The following is a 26019-nucleotide window of genomic DNA, read 5'->3' on the forward strand; positions in this document are numbered from 1 at the left end:
CTGCTGAGGCGAGCAGCGGGCGGGTCAGGAGAGGTCTGCCACGCCATGTGGTCTCCTCCGGGGGCAGGCGGGAATCGAACTCATGCGGAAGTGGCCTAAGCTTCTCAGTGCAGTGCTTTAACCCGCTGCGCCACCAGGGAGGGCCCCAGAGGAACTTTTAATAGTGACTTTTTCATGCTTATAAGTGTCCCAGTTTATAAGAAAAACTATATGCTTCAAGTGAATTGACAGTGTTGCTGATTCCTATACCTGGAATACACTGGAAGTTACTACCCTGTCTTTTAGCAGAACAGAGAAAGTTTCCATATTCCAGTCATTTGCCTTTCTTTCTTCTCTGCTCTCCAGAGCTACCCTTCTTCTTTCCTTTAGCCACCAAGTTGCATTATAACTTAGAGGTGGAACTTTTAAGTGCCATATTACTCCATGCTCAGACATTACTTCCTTTCTCTGAAACATAGGGTTAATGAAACTGACATTCTTTCATCACATATTTTGTCAGCTGCTCAATAAGAGATAAAAAATGCTTAAAACAGTTATTAACTATTTTTCAGTTAGCCCAGGAAACATAAAATGGCATGCTTTCATTTGAACCATTGTTTAGGGTGGGGGAAGTGTTTTTCTCTTAGAGGAAATCTGCCTGATCCATGTTCTGTGTAACTAGCAAGAAAATTAATTAGTAGAACAGATTTACACCTGCACAGAATATATACTTCCTGCCTTTCATGGGAACTATGCTGATATTTCAAATATAAAATACATGTTGTTTTCTTCATTGAGCCTTGGAAAGAAGTCTCTTGTTGATCATTATTTCAAGGCAGGGGAAGTACACACTATTCCTAAAGACACAACCAAGCTTCCCTTAGTCATTGTTAGCTATTTAGGTCATTAAGAACATGGCATTTTTAATTTTTAAGCTTAGTAAAGTCTGATAATGTATACATGTGCTTAATAGTCTGTCTTATATCAGTTTTAAAATAGAATTTTAAAATAATTGTGCTCCTAAATCTTTCCTGAGCAAGGATATCACAATGCAAATGGACATTGGTAGATCCTATGTAAAAAGATAAATTGTGTCCGAAGTTTATGCTGGTCACCTCATGTTTCTCAAAGGTACTAAAAACAATTACATTTTCTCATTTACAACAAATCAAATTGAAAAATGCCAATTTCTAAATCCAAGTAGTTAGTAAATAGGAGACTGGAAGGAAACCAGCAGAGGTGAAAAAAGAACCACTAGGTCCTTTGTCCTTGTCCAGCCACACACTTTGTGCTGGACTGAACTCTGCATACATCTATTCCAAGGTGCCCATATTCATCTTTTTGCACAGTGTTGCCATGTCTATGACATCCTTGTGGTAGGCATTCACCGAGTATTAACCCACTGCTCCTGACCTCACTAGTTTTAGAGTTTATTAGCAAAGCCACACATAAACAAATGAGAGTGAAGTGAACTACCATCAGGAGCAAAACAAAGAATTCTCAGCAGTTTCCAAAGCTGAACAAGTACTTAACAGGTGTGTGCAGTAGAAAAGGAGTCCCTGCAAAGGGAGCAGCAGGAGCAAAGGCCCAGAGACTTGAGGGTACCTGGCATGTTCTGGGCACCAAGCATAGGTCAGTGCAGCCAGAGCAATGAAGCAAGAGCCAGATCAACAGGCCTTCTGTGCCCAACCAAGCATGTGTCCCTTTGTAGGACATAATGACCTGCAGAGTGGCTTTTTTTTTTCCAGATCATTTCATCTGACTCATAAATTTTATTGTTTTAAAGTAAAATATATCTCGTTGTAAAAGGTATAGTATTTTTTTGAGATTTTTTTTTTTTTTGCCTATACATTTGAAGGGTAAAAAAAAAAAACAGATGACAGAGGTGGATTGAATATGTAAAATTACAAGAAACCTGGTAAGAATTAGGGGAGTCTTTATGTTAATTAAAGAACACTTACAAGCTTACAAGTATCAAGAAAAGCAGATATAAATATGTAGTAACTGACTTCTCATTTATTTTACAGACTAGTGAAGTCACCAGATCTGTAGAGTAGTTCACTTTTGGTCTCCTGCCCCACACCCTCACACTTTTTATCATTGTTCATTTTTGTACAGTATTTCATTTCTCCCCTCAGATAGTCCCCATATTTCTCCCATCACCACAGCACCCATGATCATCACCAAAATCCCTTGTGCTTGCAGAACACTTTTATGTTTAGAAGTGACTTGATTAGATGGACATTTACTAATGAAAGTGCTAAATTCAATGCAATGGGGACAACCAAGAGGTGCTGGGTATGTAGGCAAGAGTGAAACAACTAATGGGATGCATCTCCCAGTATCCAACCAGACTAGCTTCATAGCAGAGTATTGTTCTTCCTCCATCTAAGGTCCTATGAAGTGAAATTTATTGTTATTTTCACCTTCATATTCATCTTGCAGACTTAGCCATTTGCTCAGGTAGGAAGTGGTAGAGTCCGAATTTGAACCCAGACAGAAAGATCCCAGAGGTAGCCCAGGTGTTAACCACTGTGCTCCAGATCATGTGCTAACAGATCATGATCCGTGCTATCTATGTAGTCACCAAAGTGCAGAGTGCAGAGTGGGTAGGCAGCATTTGGCAAAGGGGAGTTCCAGATTTCATCTGGATCGGGAGCAAAGGCTTGCAGTTCTAAGGTAAGACTCTAGGTCCAGGCAGGTTGGTTGGGGAAGGTCCTATGTAAAGGCTAATGTAGAACCCCAGAACTCAAGAAGTGTTGATACTAGGTGAGTTCCTAACAAGACCAGATTAGGGGTGGGGAGAAGGTGTCAGATCCCGAAGACCAGAAGCAGAGGTGTGGTCTTAGTGACTCCAAGTGGATCACACACTCAGAACCAGACAAGCTGCAATGTTAGCTTGTGTTGAATCACTTCAATCTTTAGAGCACCCTGCTTTTCTAGGTTGGCCACAGTACCTAGGGTGTGGCTGATCTGCCTGGGGATACTGGGAGGGGTAGGTAGAGAGAATGAAGCAGGTTCTGACAAGCACTTTGCATTTAACATCTTCAGTTTGCCTGTTTGATTTCTACAGACATTGGTGCCATTACAGCAAACATGGTAAAAACAAGAAACAATTGAGAAAAATCTTAGTCTTAGGCTAGTGGGAGAAATGCCTATTTAATCCTGAAAGTACTTCCTGTGAGACTTCCTCCCTAGTAATTACGTGTTTGTTCTCAAAAACAAATGCCAGAAGTAAGGAACAGACTTAATAGTGCATTTTACAAGGCACCATTAATCACTCAAAGGAACAATTAAAATGTTCCATCAATCATGGGACATTTGTCCTTTCTATATTATAAACGGTTATACTATAGAGCTAGGAATAGGCATATCAAGCTCTGTCAAGGAAATGGAATTGTGTTCCTGAGATTTTTTTTGATCAGTTATTTTGGTTAAGCCAATAGACTCCTCCTTGTTTGATCCTGAGCATCATATTTTGTAGTAGGAAGAGAAATGCTTGTCTCAAACAATTAACAAACATGAATCCACTAATTACTTGGGTAAGCCCCTCTATTACTTTAGTTATAAAGGCAGTCATGAGATAATCTCAGAGAGATAGTCATAAGATAGTCTCAGATAATATTCTCTCCAGAAATACCATTCAGCAAACATTTAGGAAGCACTTATTGCCCCCACACCCACACCCAGGTACAAGGCAGGTAACCTCCCTTTCATCACAGCCTGACACACAGAACCAAGCCATCCACCAGAGCTTGCCTCAGCTATCTGGCCTCTATCAGCCTTCCCTAAATACTCTCATCCAAACTGGTCATTTCCTCTCTTTACTTACATCACATTTTATTTTTTATATCTCTCTTATTAAGTTTTTTTTCTTTTTACAACTGAATAATATTCCATTGTATGAATGTGTACCACATGTTTATCCATTCATTAGAGATGGACAAGAACAATGAGTTTTAAGTATTAAAATTGTAAGTTCAACATTAGTGTGTCCACAGTTATAATTGGTAACATCAAGATTACAAATGATGTGAACAGAATGTTGTATAGAAACTGTTAGCATTTCATGCAAGTGTGAGTATTTTCTAAGGCCCTTCTAGCTCTGGTTTTATGAAATATGTGAATGTAGTATTTTCATCAATAAAGTTTAATGCATTAAGCATTAGTTTAAAATTTGAACACAAACAATGTCAGGTAGATAAAATTATTTGCTACATGTCGTAATGATCATGTCTTGAAATTATTTCAATATGCAGTATTTGAAAAATGTCAATACATAAGGAAAGGAAATGAGCGTAATTAAGTCAACATATTATTTTTAGAACAATTTTTATAATTTAGCAGCCATTGCATCTTAATATGTCACTATTAAAATTGTGTCCTTGTGGAAAAAAAAAAAAAAAGGAAAGAACTCAGCTTCATCCCCCACCCCCATCCTTCTGAGCAGGAGAATGGACTCAGAGGTCCCAAGATGGTGGTTGCCCAGTGCTCACTTCAGGAACCCACACAAGTCTGCTATCAGAAAATGAATGCCAAATTGAAACTGCCAAAAGAGTCTGAATTTCCTTTTAAGTAATTGAGAGTATTCCTTTGCCCCTTTTCTTTATAGCAGCTGCATTTAAAACCTTGTAAGAAAAAAATTCCAAATAATTAATAATAGACCCCAAAATCTTCCACTCTATTTATTAAAGTAAGAGAAAATATCTTCTATTATTTGTATATGTTCATTATTAAGAATTTTTATTTGTTTTAATCTCTGTTTTGAGGAAGACATAAATATACCCCTCCTGAACCTTCTAGCCTGCAGGTTGTGGCACCTGGATGATCTCCCAGGGCCCACAGATCCTATGTATCTGGCAGGCAGGGAAGGCAAATTCCCAGAATGCCAAGAGATTTTGTCACTTCTGTTTGGCATTGCCCCTGGGCCCAGGAGAATAAAGGCAAAGAGTTGAATCTCAGGCCATAGAGAACCCATCTACCAAGTGAGAAATAACTCCCTGTCCATCTACTAAGTGAGGAATAACCCCTCATCTACCCCTGGACAATAGCAAACTAGGTCAGGATACAGCCCTGCAGAAGAATCTAGAACTTTCCATGCCAGAGACAACAGTTTTAAGAAACCCAAGCCTCTTCTTCCTTCCTTTGATTCACTATTTCTAAATGTCAAGTCCACTGAGCTCTGATATCTTATTTTCTGGGAGGTGATGATGGTAAAACACTCTTCCAAAGCATAAGAGTTTCTTTGTACCTCAGAGGTGGTCTCTTAAAATCTCAGATCAAGTCTCAGTAGGAAAAAAAAAAAAAAAAAAAAAAAACAGGAAAAATACTCTAGTAGAAGTCAGATATCCTTCATTTCTTTACTGATGTATGTGCCAACTGAAACAAATGTGGCTTTTTTCCCCTTCAGATATGGTACTTTCTCTCGTCTCCCATGACAGGAGGTGGATTTACAGTAACACTTATAAAAGTGAGACTTGTGGATTTGACCCCAGATAGTTTTTTTTTAACAAGCTGAGTGTAGGTGATCAGGATCATTATTCAGTTAAGAAAAGGTAGGACTGGCCCTCCCTGGTGGCGCAGCGGGGTAAAGCACAGCACTGAGAAGCTAAAGCCACTTCCGCATGAGTTCGATTCCCACCTGTCCCGGAGGTGACCACATGGCGTGGCAGACCTCTCCTGGCCCGCCCGCTGCTCCCCTCAGCAGTGTACTTCATCACTCTGCCTGTTCTGCTCCCCACTCTGTCTCTGGTGAAGCCTCTCACCGCCCCTGAGCCTCTGGGCCTGTACCCCAGTTCTGTATGTATAAATAAATAAATCTTTAAAAAAAAAAAAGAAAAGAAAAGAAAAGAAAAGGTAGGACTGTGTGGGGCCTACTTGGTGGCACAAATGGTTGGGTCTCAGTGCTGTCAAGCTATCACCAGCCATTGCAGCATGAGTCCACTCCCCAGCCAGGAAGCTAACCTACATGGCAGAGCAGACCTCTCCTGTCCCACTTGCTGCTCCCCTCAGCAGATTTCTGCCTGTTCTGCTCCCCACTCTGCCTCTGGTGAATCCTCTCACCCCTCATTCCTCTGGCCTATACCTCAGTTCTTGAACAAATAAGTAAATAAAAAAAATCTTAAAAAGAAAAAACAAAAGGTAGGACTAGAGGGCAGTCATCAAAAAAGAATGATGATGTGTAAAGTGATTTTAGATGTGACTGCTATCTACTAAACAGCCAGGACCACCGTCTTGGCACATTTAACTTTTTATCAGTGATTGGAATGAACACATTAAGAACACACTCAACTGACAAATGACACCAATTACAATACCTTGGTTAACATCTATGATAAAAATAACATCAAAGTGATTTTGACAAATTACAAGTAGCCAATAAAAATAAGATCAAGACCAATATGAAATGAGATAATGTTAAATGACCAAAATAAAGTCAAAAACAGGTGGTAAACAAATAACAGAAAAGTATCAGGAAAGGGCTGTCCTTTTGTGGAAGCTTATAATGTAAAAAATCAATATGCTTAGTGAACATAATGGATATGGAAACTCCTTGTAATGATTTCACAGCCTTCAGTAACCAAGATCTCCAAGTGAGAATCACAATTGCAAATCCCTCCTTAAGTGAATCTACCATGCCCCATATCCTTTGGGCAATAGGAGACCCAAACTTAGTTTCACAAATGTTTTTCAACATCAAACATCACAGTAGTTCAATAATTTAAAATGTGTAATGGATAAAATCAAAAGAAGACAATGTAATCAAATGAAAGATTTGTTTTTCTCTTTTGGCCATTGGTCAGTTTTATTAGAGTGGGTTCTTTTTCTAATCTTGTGAGAGAGGAAGAGATGTTAAAGAGACTCCAGGGAAGAGTAGAAGAAGTAAATAAAAGGGATGAAAATCCTTCAGACATGACTAAGGGACCATAGAATGACAATTGTCTGTAGTGATTGCCAGGTTTTTATAATACTTACAAGAAAAACACAACTCAGATGTCATCTCCACTCAGGGCAAGGGAAAAGGAGGCAGGGTTGCACACTTACTTTTAAATGCTACAGGTTACATGGAAGAATTTCCACCTCATTGGAGTAGCTCATCTTAGGAATGTGTCACAGAGATTATTTTGTAATTGTTGTGTGTTAAATTCCATACTTGTCTATCAAACTTCTCAAATTCTCCAGCTCCTGCAATTACAATTTTGTGCATAGCAACCTTTACACACAATCTCTAATTAACAAGGCATACAAATGAACACTTCCCTCTATTCCAGCAGGATACCTGGGTTTTTGGGGGGCAAAGAGGAGTTGATGTGGCATTTTAAACAGTGGTTGAGAATGCAAGTGGTAAACATCTGAAAATAGAACACTGAAAAATGCATGCATTGTATGTACCAAAAGGTCAGTATGAAGTATTATCTTTATGGCAAGCCTGGCCATTCACTCCCTCCTACACAATGCATATTCACACAGTTCTGCAGTTTGTATAAACCCCTATTGTGATTTAAACTCATGAGAAAGTGTGGCTTCAGTAAAGGGTGGCTGTTTTGTGACTTTAGACCAGTGGATTTTTCCCTGGCTGCAAATCATCTGGGGAATGTTTTAAAATGCTATTGTGTATACTCCATCACTAAAAATTCCTATCAAATTGGTTTATGATGGGCTCCAGGCTTATGTAGTCTTTATTTCAAAGCTCCCCAGGCAAAACTTTATGTCTAAGCCCCTAGGCCAGAATTGAGCTTGGTTTAGACTCTTGGTTAGAATTTCCTAATCATGAAGCCATGTACCATGATAAAAGCTTCAGCTCCATAGAGCCACAGTGTGGAAATTATTACTTCTCTAGGTCCTCATTTTGAAGACCTTAGTGTTTTGATTGGAATATATTATTTGTCAACCAGGGTCCTATTACCAAACTCTGGAACTCCACTGTAGCAACAGCATAAAAATGACTTTGTGAGATAAATCTCGTCACTTATGTAATCCAGTTCTATTGTTTTCCCTTTCCTTTGTACATTCTTTTATACTTCTCATAAGGAATATCACTAGTTTAGTCAAAATTTCACCCCATTCCCACTTTTCCTACCTGGGTTCATGGCCCAGATATATTGCAACTGGAGCTGACAACATAATCTGATTTTTCTCCTAATGCTACAGCAAAATTCCTGCATTGCCAGTAGAGACAGAAAACTTCCCTGGATCTAGGAACAGGCAGGTGCTGTTCATGTCTCCAGAGCATGTCACAAGGAATAGTACTCAAGTCACTAAGAAGTGCTTTACTGATACCAATTACTCCCAAGAGAAGACAGGGAGAAGAAGCTCAGAGGAAATCTGCATCCTAGCTCTCCATAAACACTCTTTCCAAGTGTTACCTGTGCCTTGAAAAAGGAATATGTACTTTCGGGACAGCAGTGTCTTCATCTGTAACAATCAAGATATTGAACTTAAAGATCTCTAAGTTGCTTTCATATCTAAAACTTTTTATTTAAGTAGGCCAGTATTTATAAATAAGTGAAAGTCTATAAACATGCATAAAAGTCCATGTAGAAAGAGTGATGGTAGATCCCTAAATAGTATTTTTAATTACCTTCTGGAGTTAAGTTAAACCACCTCTGAAATACAAGCTATCAGCAGACAGCATGCTGAATGCATATATACTACAAATAAACTTTTGGTACAGAAGATCCAGAGCTGGAGCTCATTTCCACTTATCTGGATTTTGGACTCTGTGGTCTTCCCTTTTATTGCCCTCACTCCAAATGAGCTGTTTGAATTCCAAGATGGATCAGAAAAACAGATCCAAATTTGGTCACAAACATAGTATTTTTTTTTAATAACTAGACAACTCATCTTAGTTCACATAACAGAGAAGCACATAATTATTTGTAACTTTGGTTAGGACAGAAGTCTTGAAAAGATCTAAATGAATCAAAAAATGCTTAAGACTTAATGCTTAAATGAACTGAAAATGCTGAGTGCTGACAGTTGTCAAATTCATCTAGTTCATGTGCCTATACTTATAAAGTTCTTTTAAAAGACTATCTGTGAGCAATAGGGTCAGATGACTAAGAGCTATGAAGAAAAGCACTATTACTTTGAGTCAGGTCTTCCTATTTCCCTCTTTAAAAAAAAAGTTTGTTTGTCTTTGACCCATATAAAATTTGGCATTTACACAGGCACCCCAACTATAGAGCCCTGAAGTTAAACCCTGAAGTGGTATCATCTGAATTTCAAGCCACTTGAACAGTCTTAGGGAACTCATTTGTTCCCTAACCAAAGATAAGTCAGAGTCTACACATTTGAACCCAAATGTCAAGCAAAAATGAATTGAACTGTCTTCCTTATCATTAGTCACTTTTTATTAATTATTTTTTTTTAAGATTTATTTATTTGTGCATACAGAGCTGGGGTACAGGCCAGAGGCTCAAGGGCGGCGAGAGGCTTCACCAGAGACAGAGCAGAACAGGCAGATCGACGAAGTACACTGCTGAGGGGAGCAGCGGGCGGGTCAGGAGAGGTCTGCCACGCCATGTGGTCACCTCCGGGGCAGGCGGGAATCGAACTCATGTGGAAGTGGCTTTAGCTTCTCAGTGCTGTGCTTTACCCCGCTGCGCCACCAGGGAGGGCCTTTATTAATTATTTTATCAAAATTACTGTGGTTCAGTCAGACTAAATGAATGTAATCAGTGAACATATTAATCTTTGAAATGAATAATAACACTCAGAACTCTTTCCTAAAGGAATGTTTGTGATTGGTGCTCTTATAAAAGGAGAGAGAGAAACATAACTTAGCAAATAGCAATATTCACTAATTCGATCATTTACTTAACAAATATCAATTTTGTACCTATTTCTTTCCAGTCTAGTAGCAGAAATAATTACACACACACAATCACAACATTAAATAAGTATATGATAGATTGAACTTTAAAAATATATCCAGATAGAAAAGAGAAGTGTTTAAAGTGGAAGAAGTGTTTGGAGAAAGAACATTTAGGTTAAGACATTACATATAACCAAGTTGGACAGGTGAAGAGTGATAGATGGTGGAAAGTCTCTGAAGCAGGAAAGTCCTAGGAGAATTCAGATTATTCAAGATTCCTGTGAAGGTTCCTTTGGGGTATCCATTTTTACTTTCAAAGGTAGGGTATAAACCAAAGAGGGACATCACCTCTCTTTGCTATTAATTTCTGAGTAAGCTTGAGCATTCAGAGGCCACTTCTATTTTATTTCCAATGTCCCCCTTCAATGACTTGTAGCCAGCTTATGACCCTATCCTGGCTCTGTTATTCCACTTTCAAAAAGAAGTAGGTGTTTCATGAATAGTAAGTGGATGAATGTAGTGAATGTAATACCACAAGGCCAATGGTAGTACCTATCAAAAGGTCCTGCAATAAATAATCAAAAATTATAGTTTATAAATATTTTTTTAAGGTCCTGTCTCATCATATAATATTCTTGTTTTCTAAAGTAGTATTTTCAACCAGGAATAAGTTTACCCCTCTCCCAGGAGACATTTGGCAATTACTGGAGACATTTTTAATTGTCACAGTTTACGGAATTCTAGTGGATGTTTGAGAGTAGAGGACAGAGATGCTGACTGTCATCCTACAGTACACAGGACAAGACAGCACTCTCACCTGACCCCAACAACAAATAGGACCCAGTGGGAGAAACCTGGTGGTAGATGTTGGGAGCTATATCTTTGAGAGTCATATAATAAGCTCTGATTATACTTGGCTAGAACTTATAAGAATCCTAGCATATATCCTTTCCTCAGTTGCCAAGCAATGTTCAAACCTGCAGAGATTTGTTTCATTCATTTTCTATTTGTTTAATAAACAGACTTGAAGTACTGGGAGGAAAAATATTCCAGCAGTGAGGTAAGACGAAAGCTATTAGTAACCTTAGTTTGACTTAACTGAATGGTAGGAAACAACCTTTGCCATCAGGAAGTAAATTGTAGAAACTAAAAGAAATTAATAGTGTTTAAAAATTTATGGTTCAAACAAATGTCTATGTGGACCAATGAATAGTCTGAAAATAGTGAAGATATTTCGGTTCCTGTATCTTTGATAGAATGGAAAGCGTTTTTTTTTTTTTTTTTTTAAAGATTTATTTATTTGTGCATACAGAACTGGGGTACAGGCCAGAGGCTCAGGGGTGGTGAGAGGCTTCACCAGAGACAGAGTGGGGAGCAGAACAGGCAGATCGACAAAGTACACTGCTGAGGGGAGCAGCGGGCGGGTCAGGAGAGGTCTGGCTCGCCATGTGGTCTCCTCCGGGGCAGGCGGCAGGCGGGAATCGAACTCATGCGGAAGTGGCTTCAGATTCTCAGTGCTGTGCTTTAACCCGCTGCGCCACCAGGGAGGGCCTGGAAAGCGTTTTTAATTCCTTTAGCATGGTGATCATTCATATTTGCCCCATGACACACCCAGAAGTTTAAAGAATAACAAACTCCCAAGTGTAAACATACAATTTCATGAGTGAGTGAGGTCTCTGGATCATCTTTATAACTGTGTTTCTGGATAAAGTATTTCAATGCATTTAACAATGCAGGGATTTTATGACTTACAACACTTTATTGGGCTTAAGTTATTTCTTTTCAAGGATGGTAATATAAGTTCCCCCAAGTGTAGCTCATCCCAGTTCAAGTTCAATATTTCAGTCTCAGTGTTCCTATCAGTAGGCTTTGCAAGGCCTATTTTTATCCTGTTCACTGTTTCATGTCACATTTGCTGACACTCAGCATCAAAAAGTGTCATTAAGTTGACACCAGAAGCCTGAAGGTTTTCTTTAAAATACCAAATATAGGGCCCTCCCTGGTGGCGCAGCGGGTTAAAGCACAGCACTGAGAATCTAAAGCCACTTCCGCATGAGTTCAATTCCCGCCTGCCCTGGAGGTGACCACATAGTGTGGCAGACCTCTCCTGACCCATCTGCTGCTCCCCTCAGCAATGTACTTAGTCGATCTGCCTGTTTTGTTCCCCCTCTGTCTCTGGTGAAGCCTCTCACTGCCCCTGAGCCTCTGGCCTGTACCCCAGTTCTGTATGCACAAATAAATAAATCTTTAAAAAAAAAACTAAGCCATACTATATATATATATAAACAGTCTGTTTTTTACCTAGCCATCTGCAGTGAGATTCTTTTCATGATATTCAAAATGTAAAAACTATATGGACAGGATATGGCTCCAGGTTCCTGATGGAGGTGCATGATGAGTTGGTTTTAGGTACACCAAATGGGTTTTTAGGTTCCGGCATAGATCCCCATAGTTAAAAAATGTACATTTATTTGAAAAGGCATGAAAAGGTTCTGCAATGCTAAAATCATCAGATCACTGAAGATAGTTTTTAGCAATTTTAGTTTTCTAGGGCTGCCTTAAAAAGTACCACAAAGTGAGTGAATTAAAGCAACAGAAATTTACAGCCTTGTGGTTTGGAGGCTAGACATCCAAAATCAAAATGTTGCAAGGCCATGCTCTTTTTGAAGTTTTGAAGTCTCTTCTGACTTTCTGGTGGCAGTGGCATTCCTTGGTTTACACTTTCATAGTTCTAATCAATCACATGCACTTCAGTTTGCTTTCACGTTGCCATTGTCTTCTAAGACTACTCCAGTATAATATATTCCTAATAATATCAGCAAGACACTATCTTCAAATAAGGTCACATTCCGAGATTCTAGGGATTAGTACTTCAACATGTTCTGTTCAGAGGGATACAACTCAATGCCTAGCAGTATGCAAACTAAGAATGTGTATCTTTGTCTACAAAACAAAGGATATTTTGCGTAAATTTCCAAATTTTTCAATAATGAAACTTGAACAAAATTCTATGTTTACACTTGGGAGTTTGTTATTCTTTAAATTTCTGGGTGTGTCATGGGACAAATATGAATGATCACACACTAAAGAAAATATAAAAACTCCATCCTTTCAAAGATGAAAGAACAGAAATGTTGTCACTATTTTCAGATTACTCATTGGTCCATATGGACATTTATTTGAACGAGAGCCTTCTAAACACCCTACAGATCTTAGGGTAATTCATATCTCCTCCAAAGAAGAATACAAGATGGGAAAACCTGGTGGTCATATTGAAGCAAAAGGACAGGAAGAAAAAGACAAAAAGAAAAATTAATCTATATCAAAGAGAGTTCTGTCTGCTGGGGTTGGTGCCACTTTCTGACACATAGAGGGACTCAATCAGGGTAGGGAATCTTCTTCCCCAGGGCATATTTGGTCAGTGTGTGCTCATGTTTATAAATAATAAGCTCCATACGGCTGATGCACTTCCTAGGGGTGAGCTAATCCTTCTTGCTTGCTTAATGGAAGAATGCAAAATAAGCAGACACAGACCTGCACAAAACAATTTCAGGAATGCCACATGGTTCTCCTTTTCCAAAATATCTCCTCTGACATCTTAACACTATTACTGAAATCCCTGACATGTCCCCATTTCTGCTGGTTGGGGTACCTAGCTTTAGAAGTTCTTAATATAAGACTAACCATTGTCCCCAGGCACTGTGGCAAGTACTTGGCATAAATTAAGTCATTTCATACATTGAGATATGTACTATTGTGCTCATATTTTGCAAATGAGAAACTTAGGCAGAGAGAGGTTTAGTAACTAACACAGCATAATTGAGATTCAAACTTAGCCCACATGCTATCAACTTGGGCATTATATTGCCATTCAAAAGTAGGAAGACACACAGACCTATCTTGCTGTCTACTATCTATTAGTATTCCTACTATCTACTATCTTTTTCTATTATCACACCCACGCAGATCTGGATGTTATATTTTTCATATCCTTCCCACCTAGCAGAGAATGCAGTCTAAGTCAGTTTTTGTTTCTCAAAGTCACTTCCCCAGATCAACTGCATTCAAATGGGGACAAAAGTAGATATACTTGAACCCTACTGTCAGATCTATTAAGAGTATTCAGAATGCATTTTAACAAGCATTCCTGGAAAATTCTTGTATACATTAATATTTGAGAGCCATGAGCCCAAAAGGAATGGAATAAAGGAAAGCTACAACATTATGGTAAACTGAGAAAAATTAAAAAGCAATGGGGATCCTGGAAGCATGTGGTCAGTGAAATGGCCGAGGAGTCTTGGCCAGAGAGGAACTGGCTGCTAAGGAGGTAGACTGCTGCTAAGCAGAGTGTGGAGTTTGACTGCCGAAAGCCAGCCATGTCTTCTGGCTGGAGCATACTACCTTTCCTGGTGGAAATGACTATATGCTGAGTCAAGGAAAGCATTTTCTATTAGTTTAGAGGAGAAACATTAGTTCCTGTTAGTTTAGAACAGACAAGGGAGAGCAACCAGAACACATGGATTCAGAATTCTCTATGTGCCACTGTCTAAGTGATGTATAAGGAGAATGAGGGCTTAACATGAGTGTAATATAGAAAAAACCGAATGAGAAACAGAGAGACCTAAGTCCTGGGTTTTGTCCAGTCATTGATTACAACCTCCCTGAGGGCCAGCCTCTGATTCTTTAAAATGGGAAAATGGGGGAGTGTAAAATCTGTTTCATTCAATCCTCACATACAGGATGTTCTGTAAACACACTGAGGCATATATAGTGCTCTGTAGTAGAAATCATTGCTAATTCAAATCCTCCACAAAAGTTTCATATTTCAGAATGTATCTGCCACTCTAATGTCTGAAGTCCATTAATGGCACATGAGGACATTTGGAGTGATGTTCTGTCCTGCTCTGTCCATCCCCCTGCACCCCTACCAAGAAAGAAAAGTCATCTAAATTCATTCTAAAGCAACAATGCAGACATGCACCACAGAACAATTATAGACCACATATATGAGGGCAATCCTAAAATTTCTGCATCAACACTGTCATGTCATAATATTTTAGGTTAGGTATGTGTATATGAAATTTCAATGCTCTCATATTTAGTGAGTCTCTTGATAGCATTTTTGTTTGTGCTTGATTTAATCTCATGCTGTTCTGTTTACCATCACTCCCAACCCCCATCCCTCTACCCTGGACAAAGTATATAAAATCCACTGCTAATGTTGCCAGTAAGAAGCCACATCAAGTGATTATCATGAAAACAAAATTAAGTCATTAAGAAGTAAGAAGATGGAAAATCAGTGATGGGTTGTTTTTTTGTTTGTTTGTTTGTTTGTTTTTTGGCCAATCAGGCTTATCCCATTTCACCACAGCTGCAATCTTGAAGAGCATAAACAAAGTGATGGAAACTATTAAAGGATCTACTTCACTGAAAACAAGAATAACAAAAGTTCAAGAATGGCCTATATCAGAAATGGAGAAACTCTAAAGAGCTGAAGTGAAAATCAAACACAGAGGGTATCCCTCTTAGCATCATCAGGATTATAACCAAAACAGAAAGTTTGTACACGAAGATGTTTGCAGGACAACAAAGAGATTGCCTGGTGACACAGTTCTCAGAACACATTCCCTTCCTTAAGAAACATATGATTGTATTTATAGGCCTCCTTTCCTGCAGTAGACACACACATTGGGGGGAAAAATGAGGAATAGTAGAGACTAGAGGCACCAAAGGAAAAAATCCTTGTCCTCACCCTACCGCTACTGCAGTTATTCAGATTATTGGGGCAAAACGCTACCACACAAAAATATGCCTTACTCAAGATTTTCTAAATTATTTTTTCTTAAAGGAGACTTCTGAGTTTGAATTTTCTCCCCCTCTGTGGGTTTTCCATACTGCCAAAGTCATCTAACTGAAAACCAACCCTTTACTTTGATCAGAATGGTTGTGATATAGACCTATAGTGAAAAGGAAGATCATTTTAAATAAAATGGAATATCAAAAAATAGATAAATAAAGGTATACTTGCACTAGGAAGCAAAGAATTCATGAGATAAACTGACAGTAAAATTTACATACCCCTAAAGCTTTGTAATGGATAGCTATAGCCCTTTTAAAATATTTTATGTATTAAAAAATATTTCTTTGCTAACTAGTATTTATTTGCATACTACTTAGGGATAGTGAAGGATACCAAAATGTTTGCAACAGACACAGGCTTCCCATTGGTTCTAGTTTGGTACAGTCACTTATTTGTTAAATGACTTTTCTTTTGTGGGGAAATAAAAGGCTATTTTCCATTCTTATTATGAAGATAACGTACAACTTTGTAAGTTTGTGAAGAGAAGCTGAACAGTGAAACAGGCACTATACCTGTAAAATACCATTTTTCTGAGGCCTCTATAATATCTGGGAAGCATGAAGAGGGAAGTCAGTCTGAGGCGTCTAGGGTCTGAGTTGGAGACACACCAGGCACTGCAGATCCCTTCTGCACCCCTTCCTCTGCATCCCAAGCATCTTCTCTTTCTCCCTGGGGCAGGTAAATAAATACCTTCAACCTTCCTCTAGTTTGAAAACCTGACTAGTAATGCAACCTCTCCTTCCTTTCTTCCTCAAAATGCAACCCTTTGTTCTCTACAAAGCAAGTGACATAGTATCTGCCACCCCAAAGCAGCCCATTGCTCCCAGCCCCAGCCTTACAATTTCCCATGGGCAGTATGTAGTCTCTCTGGAACTCCAAGTAGTCACCGGCATTAACAATGCAAACCAGGCCTCTGTTTTCAGCTTGGGCTACAAGAATACTGCAACCAGTGTGCCAGTTTGTTTCAATAACCACAGGGGCATTTTCCCTTACCCCTAAGAAGACACATAAGCATTAGAACAAAGTTTCTATGTTCCAGTAACATTTAATTGGGCTAGTTCTCAGCCCTCTCTACACCCACACATTTATTCCATTGACTTCAAAGGCTGCTCACATGTTGGAAATAAGTGTGAGAACAGTGATGGGAGTTTGAAATTAGTCTAAACTCTCTTTCTGTATAACAGAGTTTGGAGTATACCGTAGAATATTAGAAGTGCATATTTGATATTTTTTTCAATGTGCATTTACTTTTACTGGGCTCAGAATCATGAAAATAAACCAGGATTTCTATTGTCAGTTTGTGTGTTTTCATATAAATAATAGTCATTTATCCTTGTCCAATAATACATATTTATAGGTTTAAATTAGTGAAAGCTTTCCAAAAGAATTTCCATTCATTATCCACCAACTTCCAGATGCCATCCAACACATGAGGAGCTCCCAAAAAGTAAGATACTTTCAGTACTTTGAGGCATGGCGCATAAAGATGACATAAACAAGAAGGAGCCATCACTAAATGTTAAGAGGCATCCATACTCTTTATTCTTTTGTATAAGAAAATAGGAGAAAGAGTGCAAAAAATCCACATTCCCAAGCCTACCCCAGAGAATCTAATCTGAACTGAAATGGGGCTTGGGCATCTGCATTTATAAGCACCCTTCCCTCCAGTTGACACTTTCTAAAGCTATCCCCTGCTCAGACTCCCTGGGAAGGAGAATCCCTATGCTAGTGCATTCAGGAGCTTTATATCCAAGTGGAGCTAGCCAGCTTTGGTGCATATCTGGGTATAAATCTAAGTCATTCTAGGTATATGAGTTGATGACACCAGCAATAGCCTAAAAGATTTTTTTATATGATTAGTATAAATTCTAGAAAATTGAAATTGCTGTATTTCCTTCTCATGTATTTTTGGACTTTGCCTCACCCCAAGGTCCACAATATTTATATACATTCACTCTATATTTTTTTTCTATAAGCATGAAAATCTAACTAGAAAAAAACAATAAAACAGAAAGTGAAAAATTATAATCACAAAGGTAATTTGTGCTGGAATTGTATCAATTCTCTATAGCTGCTTAATACATTACCCCCAAATTCAGTAACTTTAAACAACCTATCAGCTTATAGTGTGCCAAGAATGCAAATGTGATATAGCTGAATAGCCTTGCTCAGGGCCTGTCACAGCCTGCAATCTAGGTATCAAGCTGGAGTCATTTCAAGGTGGACATCTAAAGATCACACAAATGACTAATGGTAGATTCAGTTCCCCTCAAACTGCTGTAGTGAAGGCTTCAGTTTCCCAGTAACTATTGGCCAGATGTTCCATCAGTTCCTTCCATATAGACTGGTCCCACAGCAGCTGACTTCCAGCAGACCAAGCAAGTAAGAACTCAAGAAAAGAAACAAAACAAAGTCATAATCCTGAAGGTTTAGAAGTGGCACCCATCACTTTTCCATATCTTATTATTTAGAATTAAATCATTAAGTCCACCCTACACTCAAGAGGAAGGCATTACATGAGAACATGAATACCAGGAAGTTGGGGGCGGAGGGTAGAAAGTCACTTATGTGTACATAAGAAGAGGCCTAGACGAGGTTAGCTGTTGGCAGTGTTTCAGTGCTTAATAATGGTAAAATCATCACTTTCTGTTTTCTTGTGCACTTAATCATGCAATTCACCTCATGGCCAAAAGCTGACTTCTCTACATTAAGGCAACTCATCATATAACAAGCATGACAAAAGGGGTAAAAGGCCACACTATACACTTCTGTCTCTCTTCATAAGGAAAATAAAACTAATTAGAAGTCCCACCCAGCGAACCTCAATTTAAATCTTATTGAATGGAACTGGGTGTATGTCTACCCTAAACCAATAAGTCACCAAAGATACCAACATTATCATATTACATCTAAGTCAACCATGACTTATCTTTTAAATTAAAGGATTATTGCAATTAGCTTGAGTAAGTTAGAATCCTGTTGGCAGAGAAGTGGGACTGGGATGTTGGGCAGGCAACACACAAGTCATCTGTAAGCATCTTTTCTGTTGTTCTTTATGTGTTCTATATAGAAATAAATCACAATTTCCACGGACAGTTTAAGAAGATATGTTCCCCTAAGAACAGAATAATCTAGTATGCTGGTTGATAAAACCCTAAAGTTACTTAAGATTTCTTTCTTGAAAAATCCTTATTCGGAAATAAAATGTCCAGGTTATGAATCAAATAACCTCATCTTTTCAGTGCTGTATACATATGTTTTTTAATCTTGCCTTCAGATAGATGTCACAAATGAAATCTCCTGAGATTTACTGCATTAGTCAAGTATTATCAAAACACTACACGACAGATTGCTTTCCCTGACGCCTGCTGCTAGGTTTTTGTTAACTTATGTTTCCGAAATTGTAACATCCTAAGCCAATGTTGCACAGAGGTATTTAATGTCATTTATAAAAATCTAATAATATAAACTGTTGACTCCTTATAAAGCATCTGTTAAGACACAGAAATATCACTGAAGCATATTTAAGGATTCTTGCCAGAAAGGCAACTTGTTCCTTAGATTAAGAACAGAAGATTTGTTCTTGGGGTAGAGCAGCTCAAGCTCATATGTGCTATCCCATTCAGAGAGACTAAATGGCACTTGCACCACTTGCCTTTTAATTTTGCTTTCACCTCTACAGCAGATCTCTAATTCCTGTTCTACTCCAAATCTAGTGAGCAAATAAAGTTCTGCACTCCTCTCAGGGGTTATACGAGGGAGTCCCTGAGGAAATGGGACTCCAAAGTGATAGTTTTGATGAGGGATAAATTAAACAAATGATGCACAAGAACAATGAGCACATTGAAAATTGTCAGAGATAGGCACATTCATTTACCAAGAGACTTGGAAGAGCTCTTGAGAGCAAGATGTTCAAGATCTGATGCAAACCTACCTTCTTTTTGCACTGGCTATGGAATCCAGCAACCACACTGACTGGAGATATGTGGTGATAGCAGGCAGTAGTTGAAGAGCCCAGGAGAATTCTTAAGCCTGAATTCTAATCTTGTGTCTGCCATTTAATGGGAAGGCATTTTTGAGCCAATCAGCTGACAGCTCTTTCCAATTTCAATTTCTCTATCCCAAGTGGGATACCATTTCCCTAAGGATCCCTTCATCTTTAAATATCTATGAATCTGCTGAAGCAACTGTACTTTGATTGCTGTAGAATTTTGAACTAATTTTAATGGAATGACTGATTATTTAGCACAGCTTTGCTGGGTTCAGTGCATTATGAATACATGAATACCAAATGTACAATGAAGATTTTAAAAAAATATTCCCTTCAGTTTGCTTCACCCTAGATAGAGGGTAATGTCTCTGTTTATGTTGGGGGAAAAAATACAATTTTCCTAAATTTATACAGAGAAAGCTTTCTAATCAATACCTTAAAAGGAAGAGACTTAAAGAAGACCTAGAGATATGACTGAAGTCAAAAGAGGAAGGACAAGTGGAGGGAGATATAAGTGCTTAGGAAATAGTATGCACTGCAGGTTTGAATCCAGGTCTGGGAATCAGGCACTTAGAGGTTCACTTGAGACTTTGAGAATGTCTGGCCAGTGTTAATCATTCTGTGCCTCAGTTTCCTCACCAGTCCTTGACTGGTTACCCAAGATTGTAAGAACATGCTGTGCAGGACCATAAAAAAATAAGTAACCAAAATGTAAACCATACTAATAAATAGAGTCCTAAATTAAAATGGAAACAGTAACAAAAGTAATTCTTTTATTATAAAAAATGTGGATGTGTAGGTTATCTACCTGTGTGAAAAGTATGTAAGACTATTGTGCATAGACTTATAAGCAAAAGGAACTCAAATTTGAAGTAGGAAAAGTTCCACTTATGCTACTTAGCATTTGGGTGATCTTGAGCTTTAAATCCCATGGTACCCTCTGTAAATTGAGAATAATGGCATTCATCTGAGAACTGTGGTAAAGATAATTACAAATGGAGGTTAGTTCTTTTCAGCTGCTGGTTTGGTTGGAATTTACAGCCACCATGTACTGTGCAGTTGATAGCTTCTCTTATTACATCTGTCACCCAGAACAAGGAGTTATTTAATGCTACTATTTATTGAGCATTTACTATAGTGTAATGTTCTATCCCCATGTTAAGCACATTACATACACTATCCATGTACTCTTCACAAAAAAAAAATTGGAGGTAGAGAAAAAAAAAGCTTTTATCTGGTTCCATTATCTCTCTTTAATCTGCTTTGCTTTCTTTTTTCTCAACTGAATCTAATCAGCTATACCTTTCATATCCTCCAGTCATATTTTCAGGACTGAAGCAGAAACTAATAGAATATATTTATAGAACATGTTATTTTTGTCATGTTGTTATCCTCCCCTGGAGACCTGCTCTAAATTCACTTGGATATTTGAGAATAAATTATGCTCACGAGCAGTTTCTGCAAAACACTGAAAAATCTTCTAAGCAACTTAAAGAAAGATTAAGAATTTGCAATACATTTTTTGAAGAAAGTATTTTGCTTAGAAAAACAAGCTATTATCAAGAAATATTTCACATATTCATATATTCAAAAACATTCAGTAAGAATTAACTGTGTATATGATTGACATATAACGTCATTGTGATGCTGTCCTCAGAGAGTTTTCTGTGGCAATTCTTAGTTACCAAATTCAGTAAACTATATTTAATTATTGTGCTTTTTTTTTAAAGATTTATTTATTTATTCATACAGAACTGGGGTACAGATCAGAGATGCGGAGGGTGATAGGATTCACCAGAGATCGAACGGGGAGCAGAACACGCAGATCGACGAAGTACACTGCTGAGGGGAGCAGCGGGTGGGTCAGGAGAGGTCTGCCAGCCATGTGGAGCTCCTCCGGGGCAGGCGGGGATCGAACTCATGCGGAAGTGACTTCAGCTTCTTAGTGCAGTGCTTTAACCCGCTGCGCCACCAGGGAGGGCCATAATTATTGTGCATTTTAATTGAGATATACTATTACCTTATCTTAGAGAAAATTTGAATTTATTTAATGTCATATGGTATTGAAGTCAGTATCTTTCAGATCACATTTGAACTTCAGTCCACTCTCATTTACCTTGACAAATTAATAACATCTCTGAGCCTCAAATTTTTTTCCATATGGGGATAACATATTATAGAGTTGCTGTGAGTTAAATGAGAACACTGTCTGACCATAATAACCAGACCACAAATCTTTTAAACTATCCCCTCCCCTGCAAAATAGTTACAAAGTATAAATGCTTAAAATGTGCACATAAACTTCCCTAAAGTGTTAATTGGACTTGCCACATACTCAGTACAATGTTTTAAAACGCAGAAGTACAGTAAATGTTTACCCCTGAGTTTAGATCTAAATAGGAATAGAAAAAAAAAAAACATCAATTTAGTAAACTTCTTTTACATAATTATAGACATGCTATTTTTACATATTACATTATTAGGACATTGAACACTAGATCAAGAAACAGAATGTTCTAGAAAATACACTTTGACTATTAGTAAACACTATGTACTTTTTCCAAAAGAAGTTTTTTTCTGTGTGTGTTGACTCAGAGGTGGTTCGCTGGCACTGAGAGTTTCCATAGAGCGCCCCCAAGTCCTCATCCTCTAATCCTGAGTTTGGCTGGGTTGCCACTGGCAGTCAATCTGTTCACATTTCAAACTACATTAGATGCCTTCATACAACTGCCACCATGTAGCAGTTGAGTTGTCTCTGTCCTACTCCTTTTTTAATCTTATGCTTCAACTTAGTCTTTATTAAATCATTCCAAAGGGATAAAGTCTCCTGAGAATTGATTGTTTCAAGTGACTGTGGGTGTCCTATGGGTGGACTTTGGGGTTGGAGAGGAGATGAAATGTTATTGAGAAAGGTGCTGAGTTTGCCTTATGATTAACTCTAATTCACCTTCACCTCTCTAATCTTCTGCATCTTCTTTTCTAAAATACCACCAACCTCCCTTCCCAGATTGGTTTGAAAAACTCCAGGTCACATGAAGATGATGATCTATTACAGAAGAACTTGATAACTTTTAGGTGCTATGTGACTGCAAACTCATTTGTTACTTTCTCCTGGCCTCCAAAAGTGACTACACCAAAATTCTTTAGGTGTGGGCCACTGATACTTGCATCTGTTATTACTCAAAATTTAAGTACTAGTTTGTTTAATCCAAAGTGAAGTTTTCTCTTATTAATTTTTTTAACTGTCTCCCTTTCTAGTGCCCTTTTTATTAATGCTCCTCTGTTCTATCAGGCAGATCAGAAACTGAAATCCCAAAGCTCTTTTTAGCCTTGTCTCTCTCCTTACCCTTTGCTTCCTTATTCCAGGGACCTTGCTCACACCATTTCCAGGGTCCTTGCTCACACCATTTCCAGGGTCCCTTCTTCCTTTCTCTCCAAATTTGCTCATGACTCACCATGTCACAAAAGCTACTTGAGCCTTCATAGCTCACAATGTCTAATTTCTTAAAGTAACTCTGAATTGAATGTTCAGAGTAAATCATCAATTATGAACTAACAATCCTTATCGTTTTATGTGGCTGTATTGAAGTACAATTAACTTAGGTCCTGTCATTTACATTTTTTAATTTTACTGAATGCCTGAATACTGGTCCATGTTGCTGCAAACAGGAATTTTATCAACATCCATTTGGTTTATTTAGAACAATGGTTCTCAGACTTTTGCATGGTAAAGAAACACTGGAAGACACGTTAAAAGCTTTCCTGCATTCCACCCCCCAAAGGAGCAGTAAGATCCAGGTGGGGTCCAAATATCTGCATTCCCTACAAATTCCCAGTAATGTTGATGTTGACGATGCCTTCATGCAACTCACAATGTACAAGAAACTATACATAAAAATTAAATATATATTTATGAATACACAGTAATAGGACTTTTTTATCTTCTTCTTATGTTTCAAACTCACATTCTTCCACTTCTTTTTAGATTGATTTTGAAGATGTGATTGCAGAACCAGAAGGGACACACAGTTTTGACGGCATCTGGAAGGCCAGCTTCACCACCTTCACTGTGACAAAATACTGGTTTTACCGCTTGTTGTCTGCACTCTTTGGCATCCCAATGGCACTCATCTGGGGCATTTACTTTGCCATTCTCTCTTTCCTGCACATCTGGGCAGTTGTACCATGCATTAAGAGTTTCCTGATTGAGATTCAGTGCATCAGCCGTGTCTATTCCATCTACGTCCACACCTTCTGTGACCCGCTCTTTGAGGCTATTGGCAAAATATTTAGCAATATCCGCATCAATATGCAAAAAGAAATATAAAGGACATTTCAAGAACAGAAATATACCTAATTCTTTTGTTTTCCTTTTAATTTTCTTGGTGCCAATTTAAAGTTTCAAGTTGCTAGTACACCAGCAATATCTGAATGAATTTTCTTGGTTCAGAACAAATATTCATTTCATAAATATTTTCTGAGCTATTTAATCTAATATCTTTTTAATAGTCTGAATGTTTTTAAATCCATTTAAAATTTTTTTCTTATATTTTTATTTGCATGTGGATCATTATTGGTTAACTAAGATGTGGACATACTGAAAGATAATTTGAGAGAAATATGAAGAACTGGAGGAGAGGGGGAAGAATCAACAATTTAACTGCCTACCCTAAAATGTTGATCACTTTATTTTAGGGAAGAATTCCAGGCTCTATAGCCACTAGGTGTACAGGTATGTGGGCAAGTTTTAAGCAAACACTTCTAATGTCTGAAGTTTTAATGGGTTGCTGTCATTCACTTCAGTGATCCAATGGGATCCAATGATCCTTACCAACTTAGAAAATATTCATCTTATTCACCTGATCTGACTAATGCCTTACCCTTCTTGAAGTTTTAACCTGTGATACTTTCTGTGCCTGAATATTTGTTACATAAATAATGAAATCTAAGTGACGTCCTGTGTTTCACATTTTCCTTTTCAAAGAGGGTCCAATTTATTAGGTCAGCAGCCTGTCCCCAAGACCAAAAGTAGAATATCCATTTCCAAGTATTCCACATTCTCACTTCAAAATAGAAGAGTGAAGTTCATGTCTGTACTTAACCATACAACATCTTTATTCATATCTAGTAGATTCAATATCAACCTCATGAAATGAATTAAGGTGGAGACACAGAGCTGAGGCCTCTCTGAGCTAGCAGAAGTAGAAGCCAACATCCTTTGCCTCTCATCAGTGGAATTGGGTCAGCATGTCCATTCAGCTTCATTTATTTTCAAGAATAATCACATTTTCCTGATTCCAAACCAATCCATCACTGTTGTGGTACAGTGGATGAACATTTTGTTCCCTTTTCAGCTGATCAGTGGGCCTCCAGGGAAGTGCTGATAAAATGGAGGCCATTGTGTGAGACTGTTAAGAGTTGTTGCAAATGTGACTGCCTCAAAGGAAAACACTTGCAACCTTCTGTTATGCTGTGACATGTGGCACCTCCCCCTGCCAGGAGCTTTGGCTGTAATCCAAGCATCATTTGCCAAAGAGAATATGGGGGAGGGTAGTAATTAAAAAAAAAAATTGAGGTAGTTTTGCTGGAATAAGTTCAAATTCTTCTGAACTCAAACTGAGGAATTTTACCTGTAAACCTGAGTCATACAGAAATCTGCCCAGTATACCCAAAGCTTTTTTATTCGTCTTGCTCATATTTAGACTCTGTCCTTGGGGATTTTATTTTTAGTTTTCAACTATACTTTAATTTTTTATTTTCATATACTTATTGGAACTTTTTCTTTTCTTTTTCCTCTCCAAGTTTTCCAGACACTTTAATTATCAAACTGTTACATACTTTGATTTTTGCATTTAAAACAGACACTGGCATGGATATAGTTTTACTTTTAAACTGTGTACATAAACTGAAAATGTACTATACTGCATACATTTTTAAGTGTAAAGATATTTTTACCTTTAAATGAAGAAAATCACTTGGGAAATTTCTTTGTGATTCAATCTGTAAACTATGTATCCCAAGACATGTCTGTTCTAGTCCCTTGTGGAAATCAATTGCTGGTCCAAAAGATTGCTGAAATTTTATATGCTTACTGATATATTTTACACTTTTTTATCCTGCATGCCCTATAGTGGTTACAAGTCTGCACAATAAAAAATGTTTAACAGTTTAACAGTCTTCTATTTTTTTCTCCCAACAAGGTTTGCATATATTTGTGTATATGAGTTTGTGTGTATATGTAATGAACACACACACACAGTATGTGTACATCTTGAGTGTGTGGTCAGAAATACTCGACTTTTCAACTATTACAGTGATTTAGGTTGGAACTTTCTTCTAAAGCCATCACCAGTCAAGATTTAATTCAAGTAA

General features: G+C 38.0%; 1 protein-coding gene across 2 annotated transcripts in view; it reads left to right on the plus strand.

Moving 5' to 3' along the window:
- CAV1 (caveolin 1, caveolae protein, 22kDa) overlaps nucleotides 1-25808 on the plus strand; it is a 34617-nt gene extending 8809 nt beyond the window's left edge. The window contains exon 3 of one of the 2 annotated variants that reach the window (XM_004676966.1): nucleotides 23633-24284. In XM_004676966.1, the coding sequence (XP_004677023.1) occupies nucleotides 23633-23974 (342 nt within the window). In that variant the 3' untranslated portion in view covers nucleotides 23975-24284. Of the gene's footprint in view, nucleotides 1-23632 lie in introns of both variants that reach the window. The other variant, XM_012721000.1, reaches the window with a different exon arrangement.
- Nucleotides 25809-26019: the final 211 nt, after the last annotated feature.

The sequence above is a fragment of the Condylura cristata genome, unplaced genomic scaffold, assembly GCF_000260355.1.
Source record: "Condylura cristata isolate star-nosed mole 26May11 unplaced genomic scaffold, ConCri1.0 scaffold00005, whole genome shotgun sequence".
In the NCBI taxonomy this organism is placed as follows: domain Eukaryota; kingdom Metazoa; phylum Chordata; class Mammalia; order Eulipotyphla; family Talpidae; genus Condylura; species Condylura cristata.